The sequence below is a fragment of the Pleurodeles waltl genome, chromosome 8 (assembly GCF_031143425.1).
Source record: "Pleurodeles waltl isolate 20211129_DDA chromosome 8, aPleWal1.hap1.20221129, whole genome shotgun sequence".
Classification (NCBI taxonomy): domain Eukaryota; kingdom Metazoa; phylum Chordata; class Amphibia; order Caudata; family Salamandridae; genus Pleurodeles; species Pleurodeles waltl.
The window spans coordinates 828,559,557-828,576,274 of NC_090447.1; the positions used below are offsets into that span (position 1 = coordinate 828,559,557).

At 47.1% G+C, this 16,718-nt stretch overlaps 1 protein-coding gene across 1 annotated transcript in view; it reads right to left on the reverse strand.

Moving 5' to 3' along the window:
• Positions 1-15,644: 15,644 nt before the first annotated feature.
• The window catches only part of LOC138250335 (acetylserotonin O-methyltransferase-like), a 962,469-nt gene continuing 961,395 nt past the window's right edge, over positions 15,645-16,718 (reverse strand). Inside the window, exon 8 of the mRNA XM_069205108.1 lies at positions 15,645-16,039. Coding sequence (XP_069061209.1) covers positions 15,828-16,039 — 212 coding nt within the window. The 3' untranslated portion in view covers positions 15,645-15,827. The remainder of the gene's footprint in view (positions 16,040-16,718) is intronic.

Genomic DNA, 16,718 nt, shown 5'->3' on the forward strand with positions numbered 1-16,718 from the left:
GTTGCGTGGTCCAGCTTAGGTTAATATGGTGAAATGCATGTTTTGATAGCTAGGTAGCTGGCTTCCCATGCCAGATAGGCTTAGCTGGTCCTAGTTGGTGTGTAGCTTGGCTCAGATACGTAGCCAATGGTCTGCCAGTGTGGTCCATACTCCACATTCTCTGTCTCAGTGTGTGACAGCGATGTGTATGCCATTTGTGTTCTTGGTGCTGACTCTGTTCTCCCTTTCTTTCTCCCCCCCTCCTTTTTTCATCCTGTCCATGTGTGCATTAGCATCATCAGGCGAAGGAGCAAGGGCACTTGCGAGTGAGGGAGCTTCAGCCAATGGGACTTAGGAGGCAGAGTCCACTGACACCGAGAGGACTAGTGGGATGGAGGTGAGGGGAGCAACACGGCAGGTACAGGAGCTGATACCACTGACTCTGATTATTCCTCCGACGGGAGCTCCCTTTTGGTGGCGGACCCCTCTGGGATCACCCCCGCTACAGTTTCTACCGCCAACCCCCGCACTGCCCTCCCAGTAGCCCCCCACCGAGATGCCCATACTCGCTCACCCAGGAGGATGGGCCTCTCCTTTGCCCAAGGAACCTCAAGCCCTGCCCCAGTCAGCTCTGCTTCCCTCAGTGAGAAGGCTATTGACCTCCTGAGATCCATCTCTGTAGGGCAGTCAGCCGTTGTGAATGCCATCCAGGGGCTGACATCCCATATACAGCAGTGCAATGCCTTCCTGGAGGGCATTCACTGTGGATTGGCAGCCCTACAGAGATAGTTTCAGGCTCTGGCCTCCTCTCTGATTGGCAGCCAGTGTCCCTGTTTCAACCGTCTCCCCTCCAAATATCATTTCTAGGTCCCAGTCTCCTCACCCCATCCCACACATACATACAAGCATGCACCCAAAAAAACACACAAGACTTGCACAGACAAACACAGGAAGCTCACTTCAGTCCACAAGCACTCACACAGCCAACACACAGATGCACACACAACATTGTCCACAGACTCCACTCTCTCCCCCTCCTCCTCCTCCCTCACAGTCACATGCTCACTCACATCTGCATGCACTGCATCAACAGTCCAAGAACTTGCCACCTGAACAGCCTTGCCCACAGTCACCACAGCAGCATACCCACAGACATGCATCCCACACACCACATGCACAGTCATCACCGCATCACCTCCTCATGCCTCACACCCAACTCACTTGTAGACATCACCACAACATCCATCCACACGTCATGTTTGTCCTCCCCCACCCTGTCTCATCCCGCCTCTACAGACTCACAAACGCTCACACTCAGACCCCCAACAGCTACCCACCTCACACACGTACACTGTCCATGCACCTGTACCCAAGTCCAGCACACCCCCTCCTCCTGCAACCACTCCTTCTACCTCCACTCCCATCCCTCCTCCCACATCCCGCCCTATTGGCCCTAAGAAGCTTTTTCTTGCCCACCTTGACCTCTTCCCTCCCCCTCCCCTTGTCCTGTCTGAAAGAGGAAGGTTCCACTCCCCCAGACCAGTACCTCAAGCACCCAGTCTGACACTGCTCCACCCCCAAAGTCTCCAGCTGCCACTAAGGGGCACATGAGTGCAATGCCAGCCCCCTGCCCAAGGACACTCCTCCTCCTCGAGGGCTAAAGTGCTGCCCCCTCCCAAACAGACTACCAAGACCATGGAGCCACCTCCAAAACCTAGGACCAAGGAAGCCCCACCCAGATCCAAAGCCAAGGAAGCCCCACCCAAATCCAAGGCCAAGGAGGCCCCCCCAAATCGAAGGCCAAGGAGGCCCCACCCAAAACCAAGGCCAAGGAGGCCCCACCAAATCCAATGCCAAGGAGGCCTCACATAAAACTGAACCCAAGAAGGCCCCATTAAATACTGAGCCCAAGGAGGCCCCAACTAAAAGTGAGCCTAAGGAGACCCCACACAAAACTGAGCCCATGGAGCCACATCCCAAACCAGAGGCCAAGGAGCCCCCTCCATCACCAGTGGGCATAGAGTCCACTCCATCACCAGTGGCAAAGGAGTCCCCTCCATCACCAGTGGGCAAGGAGCCCTCTCTATCACCACTGGGCAAGGAGCCCTCTCAGTAATCAGTGGGCAGGGAGCCCCCTCCAGAACCAGTGGGAAAAGGAGCCCTCTCAGTAACCAATGGGAAGGGAGCCCCTCCAGAACCAGTGGGCAAGGAGTCCCCCCACTGAGATGCCCTCCCCACCCCCGTCCCCTGAGATGACTGCCCATTTCCAACATGATGCCCCTGAACAGTGGAGTCCCGATGTTGTCAGAAGTCAAGTTGGGGCTTGGACTTTTCCCTGTTGGCATTTGTGACTTTGGACTGGCCCTGGGTCTGCATATAAATATATATATATATATATATATATATATATATATATATATATATATATATATATATATATATATATATATATATATGTACATTTGCAGTTGTGTATGTTTTTGCATTTTGAACATTCATCCAACAGGAATACAGTGGTTGGAACAGTGTTTGTGTCCTGGATTTCTTTGCGCCGGGGTTCTGGTACTGTTGTTTTACTCTGGAAATGGTTCTGGGTGTGTGGTGTGTGTTGTGCATCTGTGTGTCACTCTCCCCTCCCTCTCTCCCTTTTGTGCTTTACTCACGTCGTCGTCTTCATCGGCGTTGGTGCTCCAGGACAGCCATTGCTTGGTACAGCATCAGGAAGACTTGCAGTTCGGGTTCCATGGTGGCTGCCAATTTCTGTGTGTCCCTGGAGGTGATAGTCTCCTCTTATATGATGTGTTTCCACCAGGCTTTTGGTATTATTGCTACCACCCGTAAATCCTGGCAGTGTGCTATGTCATAATATGGTGGGCAGATCCTTGTCTTTCCCCTGCCTGTAGGTGGCTACCCCCGTGTTCAGTGTTCGTACAGCGCTGGCGGTTGGTGTGGTACATTGGCTGTCTATGGGAGGGTTCACCCCCATGGTCATTACTTGGTGGTCATTACCACCAGCCTGTCGGCGGTGATACTGCCATATTAACCCTAGGGCAAGGGTCATAATGGCCACCTATATTTGCTAAACGTTTAAAAATAATAATATAAAAAATACTTACCCTATATTGATGATCTTAGTCTTAAAAATGTTATAAAAGTATGAAGTATCTTTGTCAATTGGTTTTGTGTTATTCTTCTGAGTGTGCGTCCACAATTATTGATCCTGTGAGTACAACAAATACTTAGCACATCTCCAAGATAAGCCTAACAGCACACCCTCACTACCACAAAAACAGAGCATTAGGTGGTCTGCTTTTTATCTGTGGATACCAAAATGGGGTCGATTGGACTCTGCACAGTGTATGTCATTTTCATACAGTATATAGAGAGCCAGCTTCCTACATTTGGTGGCAGCGGTGGGAGACAAGACTTTGCATTTGTACATACCACTTTGTCATTTAGTGTTCACACGAATAATTCTAAAAATTGAATGCAGTTGTTTTTTTCTAAGTGGACTTTTTTTCTAAATTTTAAATTAATTGCTAGGGCCCTGGTTAGGTCCCTAAAACAGTGATTAGAAATTAAAAGTCTTTACTATAGTTGGTCCCTGGAAAAAGATTCCAAAAGTTTGCAAACGTTTTTGAAAGTTTGCCAAAGTGGATGTGTGAGGGGCTGTATATGTGAGTAAATGGGTGTATAAGTAACTGTGTGGCTGAGTGTGTGGCTTTGTGAGTGGCTATATGGGTAAGTGACTGGTTGAATGAGTAGTTGTATAGGTGAGTGAGTGGTTGTGTGAGTGCTTGTATGAGTGAGCGAGTGGGTGTGTGAGTTTCTTTATTGATGAGTGAGTGTGTGAGTACTTGTATGGCTCTGTGAATGCAAATGTGAGCAGCTGTGTGGGTGGATGAGTGGGTACATTAGACGTAGTATAGGGGTGTGAGTGGGTGTGTGAGTGCCTCTGTGGATGAGGTCATAAGTGATGGCATCAGTGATGTCATTTGAGATGTCATCAGTGATGTCACTGACCATGTCATGGGAGATGTAATATGTGAGGTCATAAGCAGTGAATTGGGGGTGAGTTATAGTTAGCTCAGGTAGTTATAACTGCTGAATTTTATTTGTTTTGTACAAGTGAAATGTGAGCCTAACTAAGGTGTCTCTGCAACCTTAGGTTAGTTTAATTGATTTCTAAGGTCTTTTTTTTAATGTTTTTGCCTAACTATAACGTCCCTTTAACCCTTGGGGTTTTAGGTGAATTTCCAAGGTTTTAAACATTTTCTTTCCAAACTGTAACCACTAACTTTTGACAGTGAGTGTGAGGGAGTGCATAAGTGCCTCAGTAGGTCTGTGAGTGGGTAAGAGAGTGGCTGAGTGGGTCTGTCAATTGGTGAGCGAGTGTTCGAGTACTTCTGTGAGTGGGTGTGTGAGTCTTTGGGTGGGTGTGTAAGTGGGTCTGTCAGTGGGTTTGTGAGTGTCTGTGAGTGGGTACTTTAGTCTCTGAGTGTGTCTGTGAGTTAGAGTATGAGTTTCTGAGTGGGTCTGTGAGTGAGTGCATGAGTCTCTGAGCGGGCATGTGAGAGGGTATGTGAGCCTGAATGGGTGTGTGAGTGGGTGCATGAATGTCTGAAAGAGTCTGTGAGTGGGTACATGAATGTCTGAATGAGTCTGTGAGTGGGTGAATGAGTCTCTGAGTGGGTCTGTGAGTGGGTGCATAAGTGTCTGAGTGAGTGTCTTAGTGGGTCAGTGAGTGGGTGTATGAGTGTCTGTGTGGGTGTGTCAGTAGCTATGGGATTGACTCGGCCACAAAGGAACCACACCTGCCCGTTCCTTCAACAAGAGTTCACAAATTTGTGCAAAATGTATACCCAACTAAAGTACTTTCTCCTGGTTAGTAAATAAGTGCTGCCTTGTTGGGTAAAAATGTCCAACTTGTTTTATACACTACAGCTGCGCAATGAACGACAAGGAATTGTCTCCAAAGGCATTTGTGTGCATTTGGCAATGTGATTGTTCCTGGTGTGTCTTTCTCCAGAACACTGTGATAACATGAACACATGCCCTAAGGTAACAGTAACTTGCAACCCTACACGCAGAGTTTTTTTAATGAATAAGTTCACAACAAATGTTACTGTAATATGATCAATTATGTTATAAAAGATGTCATGAGTGCTGTATTATCTGGTATAATAAGTAGGGCGTGGCAAGGGCGTGAGTTATAGTCCTTAGAGCATAAGTTATATTTACTTGAAATAGCTAGAAGTATAACTGCTGAATTTCTAAGGTTTTATACAAGTTAATTCAGAACCTAACTATAACGTCCCTGTACCTTTTGGATTTTTAAGTGAATTTCTATGTTTTTTCTTTTTTTTCTATTTTCTAACTATAACGCCTCTATAACCTTTGTTTTTTTCAATGAATTTTTATGATTTTTTCAGCATAAAGTAATTTTCATAGCTAATCAGTAATCCAACCCCTATCAAGAATGGCCTTTGGCCTGTGGCCAACCCACTATAACCATCTTACCTAGACAGCGCAAGGCCGAAGGACGTGCGTAGTGGGGTTGGCTGCAGGGCCTGCCTGTGGCTACTCCCTCCAGCCAACCTACCTAACCACCCAACCCTGGGTGAGAGAGAGAGAGAGCGACAAAGTGAGAAACTGAGAGAGCGATTTAGGCTTTGATGAATGTTATACATTGAATGGGATATTTCTAGACAAATTGAAAAGAAAAATGTTTTTATCAATTACAAAGAGTGAGATCACTTTTCAGTATGTCATTTGAAAACAAATAGGAGGAGCTGGCCCTGTAGGGTGGTGGTCCCCAGGCCCATCTATGGCTCCTTGAGGGGGGGCTGTGTAGCTCCCCTCAATGATTTAATTGACCCCATGGAGGTGGTGGTCCCTGGGGCTCTGGGGAGGTGCTCGGCCCCCACATTTAATTTATTAGCCCTGGGGAGGTAGTTGTCCCAGGGGCTGTGGGGTGGTCAAGTGGCCCCCGCATTTAATTTGTTTTTAGGCCAGGAGAAGTGGAATTTCAATGCACTGGGGATGTGGTGGTCCTCAGGGATACGGAGGGGACCGAATTTCTACCCCTCATTTAATTTCTTTAAAGCTCTTGCGTGATGGCGGTCCCTGGGGCTGCAGGGCGCTGGTCCGCTCCCCTGTATTTAAACTATTAGCCCTGTGAAGGTTGAGGTCCCCAGTGCTGCGTGGGGGCCCTCTGGCCCCCCACATAGTTTTTTTATTGAAGCCCTGGAGAGGTGACAGTCCTGGGGTAGCAGCGCAGGCTGTGCGGCCCACCTGCACTCAAATTCCAATGCCCCAGGGGGTGGCAGTCCCTGGGGCTGTGTGGGCTGTGTGGCCACCTGTATTCAATTTTAAGGCCCTGGGGAGGCGGCAGTTCCCAGGGCTGTGGGTGGCCCCCCACATTTAATTTCTTTAAAGCCCTGGTGAGGCGAAGGCCCCCAGGGCTGCAGAACGGGTTGTGGCTCACCCACACTCATTTCAATGTACCCAGTGAGGTGGCAGTCCCTGAGGCAGCGTGGGGGGGGATGGGTGGCACCTCACACTGTATTTGTTATTAGCCCCAGGAAGGTGCCAGTCCCTGGGCTACAAGGGGCCAGACAGACCCCCCACAATGTACTTGTCCCCAGGGCTGTGAGGAGAGGGGGCGATGGCCCATGCCTTCTATTTGTTATTAGTTCCTGGGAAGTGGCTGTCTCCAGGCCTGCGGGGGGCGGGCGGCCCCAGGCATTGTAATTGTTATTCACCCTTGGGAAGTGGTGTTCCCTGGGCCTGTGGGAGGGTAGGCAGTCCCACCACATCTAATTTGCTATTAGCCCTAGAGACGTGGTGGTCCCAAGTGCTTGGTGCCCCCCGCATTCATTATAAATGAGCCCCGGGGAGGTGGTGGTCCCCGAGGCATCAAACTGCCTTAGTAGGGGGGGCCTGTGCACTCCCCATCTTTATTTCAAAATCACCTCGGGACCTGGCCCACCCAGGGGCTTCTTAAAAAGAAGCATGGGAGCCAGTACTTGTGTTTTTTTTTGATAGTGTTTGCTGAAAATTCGCAGATTCACCATGAATTTACTGCAAACATTTTTTTTAAATGCTTTTCTGCCATGGTGGGGTCCCTTTAATTTTTTTGTGTGGAAGTCGGCTGAAGTCGAGTCCCAAGATGGCTGCCAACACTTCCTAGTTTAAGTGTTGCCAGCCAATCATAGCTCTGCATTTTCCTGCACAAGCTTGTTATTTTTGCGAACCATTTGCACCTCCAGATATCAACATTTAGTTTTTATCTAATATTTCAACAAGTACTAAACTGATCTACAACTAATAATAAAAAGCACTCTTTCTGGACCAAGAGCTACAGAGACATTATAGTTAGGAAATAGAGTTAAAGAAAAACATAGAAATTAAGTTAAAAAAAACAAAGGTTAGAGGGACGTTACAGTTAGGCTCACATTTTAAAAGTAAAAAACAATAGAAATTCACCTGTTATAGTTAGAGTTATCCCAAGTGACTATAACTTGTGCCCTTGTGCTGGAGCTTGAGCTGGAGCTCATTGACATAAGGTAACCAAAAACCACGACCCTACTTTGCACTGTTTTTCATAAAAGATTTTACTGCAATATTACATTGATATTGATATTGGTATTATCAATTATATTGTAAAAGATGTCCTGAGTGCTTTAATTTGTGGGGTAACTAGCAGTGTATGGCTAGGATGCAAGTTATAGTTACCTTAGGGCACAAGTTATAGCTACTTGAGATAACTCTAACTATATCTGATGAATTTCTATGGTTTGGTACATTTAATATGTAAGCCTAACTGTAACGTTCCTGTAAATTATGTTTTTTTAAGTGAATTTGTATGCCTTTATAAATTCCATTTCCTAACTATAACATCCCTGTAACCTTGTTTTCTTCAGTGAATTCCTATGTTTTATTTTTATGTGGCTCACCCCTATAACAACCCAAACCCCGCATGGTCCCCCCTTCCCAGGCCTATATCATCCCTGTGGACCCAATCCCCCCAGAACTGCCCAAACTTTGAATTATTTAATTTGTTTGGGGAGGCGGGCCCTTCGGCCGCCCTCCCTAGGCCAATCTTGGCCCTGGGCACCCCATCCTCCAGCACACAGCCTAAACATTCAATTTTATAGGGGAAGAGGGGCTGTGTAGGCCCCGGGGACCAAATCCCCCTAAGCCCGGCATCATTGCTTTTTTTGGGGGGGGGGCGGACATTATCCCCCGGGGTGCAGCCTAATTATTTTGGGGGGGTGGGCCATGTGACCTCCATTCCACGGCTGATCTATGCCCCAGGGAACCGGGTGTCCCCCAGGGCACCCAGTCTCAATGTTGGGTACTCTGGGGGAGCCTGAAGGCCCCCACAATCCCAGCTTGCTCCCACCATCCTGCAGGAGCCAGAATTGCTGCCACAGAGAGGAAGCTGCTAAAGCAGTTCCCTCTCTGTGAGAGCAGTTCCTCTGTGAGCCTGCCCGCAACCCTGCAGGTAGGCTGATAAAGGAAACCTCTGCTCCGATGAAGGGAGAGCTGATTACCAGCTCTCCCTTCATTACCGGAGTGTTTGCTGTGACTTAGCAGCAGCTCAAAAGTTGCCACCAAGCCACAGTAAACAGCTATATCCTGGGTGTGGGCCCACCGGGACATAGCAGGGGCTGGCCCTGGGGGTTGTGGTTCCCATGGACATCAGTGGCTCCTTGAGGCAGGCTGCGTGGTCACCTCCATGAAAAGAGCCCTGGGGAAGTGGTGGTCCCCGGGGCAGTGGGGGGGACCGTATTCCCCCTGCACCCATGTACTCAATGTCCTGGGGGGGCAGCTGGTTCCCGGGGCTCTGGGGTGATACATGTGGCCCTTCCACCTGCAATTTCTTGAATGCCCCGGGCGGTGGTGGGCCCTGGGATTGCAGGGGGGCCACGCGGCACCCCACATAGATTTAAACACATGCACTGGGGAGGTGGCAATTTCCGGGGCTGCAGGGGGGAAATTACCCCAACATTAATTAAATCTGTGCCCCAGGAGTTGGTAGAAGCTGGGACTGCTGGGGGGCTGTGAGGCCCCCCTACATAACAAATACCAATGTCCCTGGGACTTGACCCACCTGGGGACTTTTGAATGACGAACTGCTGGAGCCGGCGCTTTATGTTTAAAAACATTTTTTACTTTGGATTTGCAACCCTGTCGCGATTCAACGGCAAAATGTTTTGTAGAAAAGTGCTTTTTAGCCAGGGAGATCCCTCTGGGACCCCAGCACCAGAGCTAAGAGTTCAAGGTGTCTCTACCCTGGCCCCTTTTCTTTATTTTTAATGTTTTGTTATGGGACTTAGCTGAAGCAGAGCCCCAATGTGACTGCCAGTACTTCCTCAATGAAGTGTTGGCAGCCATTCAGATCTCAGGAAGAGAGATTGGGAGGGGTCACAAATCCTTTGCGTTCCAATACATATATATATATATATATATATACATATATATATATATATATATATACAGTATATACGCATTTCGATTTTCTTTAATTTCTCAAAAACTACTGCACATATTTACACAAAATAACACAAAGTTCACTTTCTGGACCAAGAGCTACCTTTCTGCCAAATTTGATGTAATTCAATCCAGTGGTTTTGGACCTATGCTGTTCAAAATCCCTATGGAAAAATGAATGGGGAAAAGACTCCCCCACCCTTTTTCTCAGCCTCTGCTTAACGGATCACCCCTCAACTTTCCAGACAGCAGCTGATGTAACTGGCAAATTTTTGTGGAGAATTTCGTGAAGATTCATCAACCGGTGCCAAAGATATGGGCAAGTATAAAAACACTTTTTTTCTGGAGAAATTAGGCCCTAACTATAACTACTAGGTTATATATTTATATATCACATCATGAAGGTATCCTCAAACAAAGACACACTCAGGTGCTCTCTTTAATTAGGAATGCAATAAATCCAAGGTTTGCATTAAATTAATTTCTGTTGCCTTACACGTTTCATACTCCCTGGTCCTTGCTCTCAGGCTGAATGAATGGCTCTGTAAAAAATGTGCCCCCAGAGTTGCATGCTAATTATAGAAATTGCCCTCCAGGGGCCTCACAGGTAAGATTATATTCTGAGTATGCTGGTACTCATGGTACTTTGGTAAAATTCTTACCCTTCAGTAGGTTTTGGATTTTTAAACATTTATTTCTCACAAAGTCTATTGACTTTCAGTGGACCTTTAATGTCAAATACCAGATTTGTTTCAATTATTTTTCATTTGCCAACCTGATGTCCATTTCTGAGGCTCTGAACAGTTCAAAGCCAAACTGGCCCACATTCAGTAGATGAAGTGGTGCAGTAATCATGACAGGACCACCCTTACATATCAAGTCTTAAGATTATCCTCAAACAAAGACACATTCACATTCAGGTGCTCTCTTTAGTTAGGGCTGCCATCCCATTTTAATTCCCATAGGGATATTGAACATGACTACAGCCCAAACTTCTGGATGGAATAACACCAAATTTGGCAGAATGGTAGCATTTGGTCAAGAAAGCACACATTTTGTTATTTGGTGTCAATCATTCAGTAGTTTCAGAGAAATTAAAGGAAATCCAAATTTGTATATCTAGAGTCGCAACAACTTCTTGAATACTGTCGATCTCGTGCAGAGATCAGATTGGCTGGCAATACTTCAACCAGGATGTGTTGGCAGGCATTTTGGGACTCAGCCTAAAAATAAATGCAAAACAAATGAGAAAGGGGGCAGGGTACTGATTACCAGCCTCCTAGCCTTGGTGCAGGGGTCCCCTTGGGTTCCCACCAGGGCAAAAGACCATTTTTTCCTAAATTCATGGCAAAATTCATGAATATTTGCAATTTTTGCTGTGAATTTAAAAAAGAAAGAAATCAAGCATGGCCTCCCATGCTTGTTGGTAATTTCGCTCCCGTTTGGGCCAGGTCTCTGAGGCATTTCATGTTTAATAATTAACGAGATGGGGTGCAGACTTGCGGGCAGGGAAAGAGATGAATGTATTGCTCTCACATACAAGGAGCTGCATTTTGCAGCAGCTCCCTGCGTGCAGAAGCAATACCAGCTCCCGCAGAAACTGAGGGTTTCGCTGGGACTACGAGGGCCATGAGGTTCCCCTCATGGTAACTATCACACATTCTCTATTGCTGTTCTGTCAAGTCAATGCCCAAACAGTCGTTCTATCAAGCTTTGCTACGGGGATGTTGCACACCCTGTGTGCCCCTTAGTGCTGTGTAGAGGTTAGAGACCGCCCTCCTCTCTGAGCCTCGCATTAGTATACAATGCAGCCCTTGATGTATTGTGAGTTCTGTTAAGCCCAACCACCAGACCTTCCCTATCACTGCTTGCACTGCTGTGTAAGCAAGGAACTACCCTCTGTCCAGACCATGTACTTTGCTCAGATTTGAAAAGAAATTCATCTGTCCCTCAACATAAAGGTCACCTAAATATGAAAGTTCACCCTCCCTCCATGTATTAAAGTTGTATATTTGATTGAGGTCTTGCAACAGAGGTATATCCCATATTGGGAGTTGAGGTGAGTAGGGGAACAACCGTCGCCGTGGATGGGCATATCAAGTCCAGGCCAACTAACCTAAATCCGCACAACGTGTGCCTGATGTGAGGAGCCATCTCAGCACCCCTCCCTCCCCTTCAGTGGCTCACACCATATCCCCTTCTATTATTTGATCACCAGTCAACCAGTACATCAGCCACTGGAGTTGAGCCGCTGCATAATTTTGTTCTATATCAGGCACCGCAGTGCCACCTTTGGTCAAGTGGAGCATGAGTGCATCCATATAGACCCACCTGTGTCCCGATCCCAATGTAAATGGTGTTAACAGACTGCACATAGCTTTAAAAATGGCCTCCCTAGGTGGAACCGGTAATGCCATGAACAAGTAGAGCAATATGGGGAGAACCAACATTTTAACAATGGCCTCTCTACCCATAGGGGAGACGGGCCGGTGCATCCAGAAGGATAAAGATTGTCGAGCGGAGGCCAGGGCCTTGCCATAGTTGCCCTCCAGTAAGTCCATCTCAGAATGATAAACATTGATCCCTAAATAACGGAAGGTCCCGGTGGCCCACACAAGTCGCTCCCTGCTTGACGGTAGTCCTGCCACATCTCTAGCCTTATGTAGGGGGAATGCACAGGATTCACCCCAATTTATGTTAAGGCCCGCTACATCACCAAAATGGTCTAATAAAGCAAATAGATCCAGGAGGGTTCTGGCAACCTCACGCAAATAAATTAAGACATTATCCACATAGAGGGACGTGTGATGCCACAGTTCGCCCACCCAGAGTCCTCAGTTTAGCTCCCTCACCCGCAATTGTGCTGCTAACAGCTCTATAGTCAATGCGAAAAACACCGCGGAAAGAGAACAACCCTGTCGGGTCCCTCTCTGGATGGAGAAGGAACGAGACACCTGACTGCCGCTTGAGGGGCAGTGTATAGCAGCTGTACCCACTGTATAAAACTAGGGCCAAGTCCAAATTGTTCCAGGACCTGCATCAAGAAGGCCCAGCTAAGCATTTTGAATGCCTTTTCAAAGTCCAGGGATACACCTACTTGGTGGTCCGTACCTCTGGAAACCGCATCTATGATGTGGCATAGCCATCTAGTGCTGTCATATGTGGCCCTGCGTGGCACAAATCTGCACTGATAGGGGTGAATTAAAGTAGAGATCACCAGGAGCAGTCTGTTTGCCAGGGTCTTGCTTAGGATCTTATAATCAATGTTTAGCATTGACATGGGTGTATATGATCCCACTTCAAGCGGGTCTTTACCTGGTTTGGGTAATACGCACAGCGACGGTGGGAGTTCCCCTTGCTGACAAGGCACCTTATACATATCCAGCAACCGAGGCACAAGAGTGTCCCTGTAGATAGCGTAGAGTTCAACTGGAAACCCATTCAGTTGGGGTGCCTTTCCAATGGCCATTTGTTGAATCGTTATTCGTATTTCGTCTAACTGTAAAGGTCTAAGTCCTGCCTCTGCTGCTGTGGCAGAGTAGGCTGGGGCAGACCTTGCAGAAATTAGTGAATATGGGAAACAGAAGGAGCAGGCGGTGCAGAGTACAATGTTCATAACACTGTGTGAATGTTTTACTAATTGTCTCCTGAGTGTTTACCATTTCACTCCTGTTTTGCAAATCGCCCCTACAGCCAACCTGGGTGCTTCCGAGTGCAGCAGCCATGACAGTGTGCGTCCTAGTTTGTACCCGTACTTATGTTGTTGAGTCAGGTGTGTTTTATAGTCTACATCACATAAATGCTGCCGTTCTTCCCGATGTTGACAGCGCTGAGCCATCAACAGTGGGCACGCTAGGGGTCACATATAGCCTCCTTTTCCAGCATATAGATATCATTTTCAAGGTTCAATATACTACGCATAAGGGTAGATTTCACCTCCCAAGAGGTGGCCATGCAATGGCCTCACAAAACCACCTTCATCGCCTCCCATTCCACTCTGAGGTCACCTACAGAGCCTGAGTTTTGCTTAAAATATTCTGAGATGGTGGTACCTTTCATAACTTCATACGTTGCACCTTTCAGGGCTTCCTCCCGTAACTTCCACAGGGGGATTGATGGTTTAGATTTGCCCCACTGGAAAGTAACTTTAAGGGGATTATGATCAGACAGTGTTCTGCATAGATATTCAGAACCACAGATATGAGGCCAAAAAAGTGATTCACAAAAAACATAATCTAGTCTTGTGTGTGTTTGGTACCCCAGTGCGTAGTAGGAGTATTCCCTGGTCTGTGGGTGAGTTAACCACCAGACATCATGTAGACGCATGGAGTGAGAACACTGTTGAAAGTGTTTAGTGGCTTGTAGACCAGAAGTATTTGGGAGAAGAGGGATGGAACAATCCAGTAGGGTATTTTGTATACAATTAAAGTCTCCCCTCCAAAGGCCAGGAGCCCCAGGATCATGTAATAAAGTCAGGGACAGCTCATTTAGGAAAGTCCCTTAGGCAGTGTTAAGGCCATATATGAATGCTAGCATAATAGGTTGACCATTTAGTTGGCCCTCTAGGAGAACATACCGCCCATCCGGGTCTACGTGCACTCTGGTTTTAACAAAGGGCACTTCCGGTCCCACCCAGTTAATGTACCCCTGGCAGAAGCTGATTATCCAGTTCCATAGATTTGGCCCCTCCAGTGATGGCTGATCTTAAACAATTCCCCATGTGTCAAATGCATCTCCTGGAGACAGGCAAAATGTATCCTTCGCCGCCTGAGGTAAGTATAAACTCTGTTTTGTTTAAAAGGATTACCCATACCTCGAATGTTCCAGGTTAAAATAGCAAATTCTACAGCCATAAAATAAACATATAATGTTCATCCCCATATTCGCTTCCCCCCAACAAAGCCCCCAACCCCTCCACCCAATCCGCACTCTCCCTTCCTACCAGGCACTTTAGAAACAATAGGAACAAGAGAAACAACTGCCTAATCCCAGGCCTGACCCATAACAAGTATCATGCCGAAACCCCTCATAAAATCGAGCAGTACGTCAAGAACTGCAATATACATGCGTCCATTTGGCCAAGGCATTAGGCCTGTCATCTCCCTCTCTTCTGGGGGGGTGAAGGAAGATCTATATGAGGTGAGTGTTTCGCTGTGAGCCCTGGGGGACAGATCAAGGAAAAGCCAGGACGCCAGGACCCAGGAGAAGCAGCAAACCAGGAGGGAGTAAGTCAATGGCCCCGCGGGCACCTCCTGCCCACACAGGATCAGCTGAGATTATTTTCAATGATAATGTGTATGTTTATTCTCAATTCTTCAGTCCATGATTTTATGTGCAACTGTAACTAGCATTCTGTCATATTTCATTCTCAATACAAGTTTATAAAATTTTTCATTCAAACATATAGTGGGTCATTTTGACTTCAGCGGATGGGTTTCACTGTCCGCTGAAGTGCCGCAGTCAGGTTGCCGCCAGTGCGCCCACTTTCCTGCGGGCCCCATTACAATTTCCCCATTGGGTCAGTGGGTGGAAACGGTGTTTCCATCCACCAGCCCAGCAGGGAACAGCCTACATCATTGATGCCACCTCATAATTTAGTCAGCAGCAGTGTTGCAGTTCGTAGGGTGCACCAGCACCTGTCGCGCTGTTCACTGAACAGCTTGACGGAGCTGGCCATCGGGGCAACTGCACTACCCATGCCAAGTGCATGGGCCCCCCGTGGCCCCTTGTACCCCATCTCTTCCAGTCTTTACGTGGCAGTGCTACCAGCATGTAAAAGCTGTCGGAGAGACGGGTTGTAATCCACAGGGTGGCACTGCTTGCAGCACTGCCCTAAAGGATTAGGACCGCCAGCACCGCCAGTCCCTCTTGTGGAGGGAAAGTGTTGATGCTGGCGGTCCGACTGTGGTGCTACTGCCACAGTCGTAATGTGGCAGTCAGACCGCCGCCAAAGCTGTCAGACCACAGTTCTGAAGGCTGTCAGAGCTCCACCCCGACATTGGCGCCAGGGTCGTTATGAGGCCCATAATCTCAAATCAGTGTTAACAATCTCACCACTCACCAATTCCCCACATTATCCTTACTGTCTATGTACTTAGGACATCGCTGTATTCACTTATTTCAAAGCAAGTAAACACAACGTAACATGATCACTTTTCACCATTACATTTCTTTTTACAGTTTGTTTATTCGTTGGGCAGCCTTATCGATAAATTGCAACTGATACAGAATTTTACAATTTAATATCTATAAGAAAGGACATTAGATATGCTGCAAATATAATATTCGAATTATGAGACCCAGAACAGCATGCCTGATACATCGCTACAGCTATGAAATAAAAGCCCATTTTATTTGATCCCTAATATGGCATTATACATCTTTCCAGTGGTCCCTATTTCAACCTTCCTGAAGCCGGCTGTAGTCAGAAGCTTCTTGTATTCTGATGGAGTTCTCTCAGTGCCATCTGTTAGCAGCATCATGATCAAGGACCACAGTTGAGATTCTAAGGGTCCACTTTTGTCCTCTTTTAAAAGAGTTTCAACCAGGAGCACTCCTCCACCTGTAAATAGGAAGAAAGACATCCCTCAGATTTCCTCTCTATAGATTGTACAGCACGAACGTTTAGGAATTGTAAACCAATTCTAAAGAATTTTTATCGAACTATCATATCCAAAACACAATAAACAGTTCAAAAGATGTCTGTACATCGAGACATTTCATACATTCTTAAACAGCTTCTATTCCTCTCACATGCCTCTATTTGTTTCTGGTTGTAGTGCTCCATGTAATGCCAAACTACTGTGAACAGTCCAGTGGCTTCTCAGCATTTGTTTACTAATAGATAGATGTCTGTCCATAGCAGATTCAGGCATTCGAGTGCAGTATCACACAGGTATTTTAACAGTCTACAATGGCTTCTAGACTTCCAAAAAAGTGTTGCCATATGTGGTCCCATTAGAGTGCAGATCGGGAACGAGAAGTTGCATTCTTAAAAGACGGACGCCATAACCAAATCACATATTTGCAGTGCTTAATTTGTGCTTGTTGTTTCCAGTGCTGAGCACCAGCACTTATTTTCGAGGGCCGGGGCTTATTTTTCTGCCTCAAGCAGTTGCTGAGAGCAAAAGACACATATGGGAAAGACGGAGGAAGGAAAAAAACGAAAAAGCGTCACAAAGGGAGAAAGTAGAGAGCTGCTAGAGTGAGCTGAAGGGGCAGATTCTTCAGGATTACGCCGC